Source organism: Rhagoletis zephyria, unplaced genomic scaffold (genome assembly GCF_001687245.7).
Source record: "Rhagoletis zephyria isolate East Lansing unplaced genomic scaffold, Rhagoletis_zephyria_1.1 Rzeph_scaffold_04857, whole genome shotgun sequence".
In the NCBI taxonomy this organism is placed as follows: Eukaryota; Metazoa; Arthropoda; class Insecta; order Diptera; family Tephritidae; genus Rhagoletis; species Rhagoletis zephyria.
Window position 1 is genome coordinate 35,061 of NW_016161940.1, and position 5,489 is coordinate 40,549.

The 5,489-nt window shown below is 38.1% G+C and overlaps 1 protein-coding gene across 8 annotated transcripts in view; it reads right to left on the bottom strand.

Moving 5' to 3' along the window:
• The window catches only part of LOC108371281 (endoplasmic reticulum export factor secretory 16), a 34,860-nt gene extending 29,716 nt beyond the window's left edge, over positions 1-5,144 (bottom strand). For 2 of the 8 annotated variants that reach the window (XM_017626817.1, XM_017626816.1), the window contains exons 1-3: positions 3,607-3,828; positions 2,464-2,903; positions 385-1,375 (exon numbers count right to left, since the gene is read on the bottom strand). In XM_017626817.1, the coding sequence (XP_017482306.1) occupies positions 385-1,375; positions 2,464-2,868 (1,396 nt within the window). In that variant the 5' untranslated portion in view covers positions 2,869-2,903; positions 3,607-3,828. Of the gene's footprint in view, positions 1-384; positions 1,376-2,463; positions 2,904-3,606; positions 3,831-4,903 lie in introns of those variants that run through there. The other 6 variants (XM_017626811.1, XM_017626814.1, XM_017626809.1 and 3 more) reach the window with 6 other exon arrangements.
• Between the last annotated feature and the right edge of the window lie 345 nt (positions 5,145-5,489).

Here is a 5,489-nt window from a genome sequence, read left to right on the forward strand (position 1 = left end):
GGAGCGAAGTAGGTTTGACTGCGGATAATGAAAAATATAAAATTGAAATTATTTAGAATAGACAAAGTTATTTTCAAAGCACAAAAATAATAGCCTATTAAAATCTATAATTAATGTAATATGGAATTTTGTTTAAAATTAAGTCAGATGCTGTAAGAATACTATTTTCTGTAGACTAACAAGAATTAAATAAATAAATATTCTCAAAGGAGTTAGCGACAAATGTCGTGCTGCTATCGTAACTTTGCGACATTTAAAGCACACGGCGGCGAATTGCGTTTAAAAACAGCGCCCCAGTTATTTATGGTTAAGTAGTTTTTAACGATATAACGGCTTGTTTGAACCGTATTTAAGATTTCCGCTAACAGCCTACTGAGTACTTACCCAAAATATTTGCTGCTACTGCCTTCACGCCACTAGCATCTGTACCAGCAAATTCTGCCGCTTGCTGCTGCGGCACTTGAATGCTGCTTGCAACTTGTCGGGGCACTTGTGACGCTTGACGATTATTTGTTGTAGTGTTAGTTGGCACTTGAGGTGGTTGTAGTGTTGTTGACTGCTTTTCAACGCCTACAGTGTTGGCATTCGCATTTACATCATCACTTAGATTCCAATTCCAGTTATCGTTTGACGATTGTGTACCAAAACTGTCCTCAATTACACTTGTAGTTGTATAATTGGTCGATTGCTGTTCGAACGAATGTTGTTGTTGTGGTGGATGCTGCACGGGCTTATGAATCGGTAACTGCATTGGTTGCTTTTGCTGCTTGCCAGCTGGCACCTGCTCAGCGTCACCACCAATCACATTACCATTATCATTCCAATCCCAGTCGCCCCAGCCTTCGCTTTTAGTCGCATTATTGTTATCGAATATATCAGCGGCTGATTGTGCTGGCTGCTGCTGTTGATATTGTGGCTGCGACTGAAAAAAATTTGCTGCGTCATGAGCTACTTGCTGCTGTTGCGGCTGCTGTGGCGGTTGTGGATACGTCGGCTGCTGTACAGTTGACAGCGGTGGCTGCGGCGGCTGCTGCTGAGTCATTTGATTTGATGTGAAATAATTGTCGTAAGTTGTTTGGTGTATATATTGTGGTTGCTGCTGCTGTGGCACATTATTTGCAACATCGGCTGGCGGCAAATCTGGCGGTTGCCAGATATTATGCGTAACATTGGTATGCGGTTGCTGCGCGGCATATAAGTTGTTGGTATGCGGCTGTTGTTGTTGTTGCTGTTGTTGTTGCTGTTGTTGCTGCTGTAGCGGTTGCTGTTGGTGTGGCCAATTAGTGTTAGCAGTGGCTGCATTAGCTGGCAACATTTTATTTGGCTGCACGTAAGTTGGTTGCTGCCAGGCGGCAGAAGCTGGTGTAGGCTGTTGCTGAAAAAAAGAGAGAAAAAACTGGTTTTATAGACATGTTTATGGAGACTATCTAAGCCCAGAATGTAATATAAAAAACACGCATTAAATTTGCAAAAATTTGGATTTCGAGAGTCAAGCTCAAAATATGTTTAGGTAACTGAGGATAGAAGCGTGTAGAATTAAAAAATATTGTTTTTGGTTCAATAGGACGACTGGGTCATGGAATGGGTTTTGTGAGTACATTGATTTTTTTTTGTTTGTTCGCAAGGTGTTATCAGTTTGTAGGGGAAACATTATTCTTATTTTCTCATTTGATTAACAAATTTAATTCGTTAAAACCATATTTTTAGCTACTTTATTAATCTTCTTCTCAGCTTAAGCGAAATTTTATTTACTTATAGAATTTTTTGAGTGTGTACATAGGTTTCCGAGTAATTCCAATGCAAATTAAATGATAATAAGGTCGTGATCTGGAATATTCAATGCATTTTGCGCGTCAGTGCATTTTTTGAAATGAATAATAAATAATAAATTATAACTTATCAGAATACAAACGCAAACCCAAAATAAAAGCCAAATACGAATAAACAATTTAGCAAATTGAAATAATGAAACCAAGCAAATAAAATGACCGAAAATGCGCCGCTAGAACAACAACTACCGAAAATGCGCGATACTAGTTTTTGTACAAATGCATAAATAATATATATATATATATATGTGTGTATGTATGTACTTATATAAAGCATACATTCATATACTTAGTTACCTTAAGATAAAAATGCCCTATATAGAATTTTTGTGTAGAGTAGTTAAAAAAATTTTTATAAAACCCAAAGTTGTTTCTTCAAACTCCTGGATTTAATAAACACTGAAACTATTTAATTGATAAATGTGTGTTTTTCCAAATGCGATTAGTGAGTAATCTACAGAGTTTTTTACGAAACTGCATTTCGAAACAAAATAACTTGGACCCTTCTATATTAAGGTAACGATATGTACATACGAACATACAAATGTTTGCGCGACTGATGGGACAACACCTCACACAACCCACTTACTATGTGCATACATGAACGAGACCCAGTTAACCCAAATCAAGTTACCTGCTGCAAGTCAATGTGGCCATGCTGCTGTTGGTGTGTGCCACCGTTGGCATGCATTTGTGCTCTCATTGAGTTTTGTTGGTGGTTTTGCTGTTGAGGCTGAGTAGTGTTATTGTTAGCATTTATAGGTTTGCTCAAATATGCGCCAGTGGAGGGGGGAAGGTTAGATGCAAGAGGCGGTACCGGATTCGTATAAGCATTAGTGATGTTGGTGCCAGCAGAATTCGGTTGTGCTAGTGGAGCCTGTGTTGATAAATGCCGATTTGGTTGAGACTGCGGTGGTATTTGATGCTTTTGCTGTTGTTCCGAATAAGAGATTTGCTGATTTGGCGGCTGCTGTAGAGATTGTTGATGCGGTAACAGCGTAGGCGGTAGCGGTGATGCATTTTGTTGCACCCAAGACATTTTTTTTTCTTACAATTTACACACTGAAATTGGAGCTGTTGTGGGAAAGAGAGTTTCGATATATGAAATAATGAATTGGTAATGCAATCAGTAGCCGTGTGTGTGTACATGCACGAGTCGTAGGTTGAACGATATGAATATAGGTTATTGGCCGTACCGGGTTAGAAGAATAGGGAAAACAGAACAATTGTTTAAATATTTGCCAATGCAGTGAATATAGTGGTATGAAAAATGCACAAAAATGTATGTATGTATATTAAAAAAAAAATGGTATGTACTAAATTTTTTAATCACATACAATCCCGAATTGAAGGCAGGCAAATATGTTTCTTTTAACTTAACACATAATTGATTGGTACATATGCACATATAAACAATCAATATGAAAATGCTGAATAATGCCCGAATTCTAACATACGAAGTATTCGTCCCGTACCATTCTACAGCGCAAAACCATATCGACAAGATATGAACGTGAATACGCATTTATATAAAAGTAATATGGGTGCCCGTAATTTAGCCTCATTTAATAAACGGGGTATATTAAAAATGAAACCCCCAAAATTATGGTTTAGTTATGTATGTATATTTCGTTGTTGCTATAAGCGACTCCCATATACTTATTCATATTGTTGTTGTGGTTGCGATGGAGTATGGCATACAGGCATAAACGAAAAAGTTTACGTGGAAGTTTTCTTCTTTGCACTAATCACCACCAACCCCAATTGAACTTTTTACCTTTTACTTTCAATAACCACACAAATTTGCAACACTTTCAACTATTTACAGCGGTTTAGCATATTCTTTACACCATATAGAGTGTTTTAAGCGTTTTTTCGTTGTTTTGCACACAAAATTCCAGGTGATTTTCGTGAAAGTTATAAAATTTCCAAGTGAAAAATTTACACAGTGCAAAATAAAAAGAGCTCAATGCAGAAGGAAGGAAAACACGAAATGTCAAAAAACAATTAAGTGTCAAAACAGAACATAAGAAAATACGAAAATTTATTATACAGGGTTGTATGCCAAACGAATTGTGGGATTTGTATAGTGTGGCTCAGGTTTTCGCAGTTTGTGCAAACTTATATTTAATAATACATTTCCTACAACAATTTCGCAAACATCAGACTGCAAATAAACACTTAAACACGTTAGGTAGTGAAGTTGGCTGCAGAAAACGTCGAAACTGTCATTTTCGTGTTTTAGACAAACAAACGTATGCTTATTGTTGGTGTGATTTCTGCATTTTACGTAGCGTTGACGCTTTTGCTTACTGCCATACCTAAACAAAAGCGTCAGCGTTGTCTGGCTGTCAAAAAATTGTCATGCCCATACAATTTGTATGAAGCATACCGAAACAACGCGGCGTCAACGCTGAGCGGTTGGAAAATCCGATTTTGACAGGGCGTTAGGCATTGAAGTTGGCTGCAGAAAACGGCGAAACCGTCATTTTCGTGTTACACACAAACAAACCTAGGCTTACTGTTGGTGTTATTTCTGCATTTGACGTAGCGTTGTCGCTTTTGTTTAGGTATGGCACTTCGGCGTTAACGCTAGGCGTCAGAAACCGCTCCGCCCAACGCTTTTGTTTAGGTACGGCAGTAATAGCACCCGTATGTCCCCTTGCAGACACGTCAAGTCTTGCTTTCAAGTCTGCTCGTTCGTTGGTGAAGGTGAGAAGAGAGGAGAAGAGTACAGATACCTCCGTACCGTCAATTCGTTTCAAGTTTTCTTGTTCTCTTTTGATCTTTTCGTTGCTTCCCGTTTAAAGAACCAAGTAGTTGTATTCAATAAAACTTGATGCGTGTGGAAGCAAAGAGAAAACACAAAAGAGAATGCGATAAAAATTGCTTTCAAGACTTGTGTCTGAAAGGGGACTATGCGCTTTTGTATCAGCTACACATTTTGCTCAGTGTAATTTTTCTTCACGTCATCTGTCACACATTTGTTTGCCTCTGTGCACACCTTCATACACACACTTGCACATCCCCTTAAATAAAAATTTTCTGCCTTTCACTTTTCCAATTGAACTTACGTCTTTGTTTTTCAATTAGGTATGTTTGATTTTCGGTTTCGTGTTTTCACACACTTTGAAATGCATAATTTCACTTGAACTAAATCTGATGGCACATTCGTTTATCGTCTGCACTCGATTTTAATTCACTAAATGCTTTTCGTTTGACAAAACTGCAATATTTCCGAACACTGCAAACTTCGTGCAATGATGAAGAAAAGTCACCCTGCGTTTTCTGACGTTTCTCTCCTGTTTCAGACGTCTCCGGGAACAGGGTGCACAAGAATCTCTAAAAAGTATAAAACGATTTTATTCGGGGATAAATTTTTAATTCCGATCAGAAATAATCATTAAAACCCACGATTGAGAGAATACAAAGGTTGCGCCGATCTCGGACCGCTCTTAACGAATTTGACAGAATCGTTGTTTGCATGACGTCACACTTGTGCAACTTGTTCACGTTTTCCTTGCAACATTTTTTCTTCTTCTTCCATTCTTGCTCACGTTTTGGCATTTCTATCTCACAATTGCACCAGTGTGACGTCACACAAAAGTTATTCTCAAAAATCCTCTCTGATCGGCGCAATCTTGTATTCTATCATTCTTG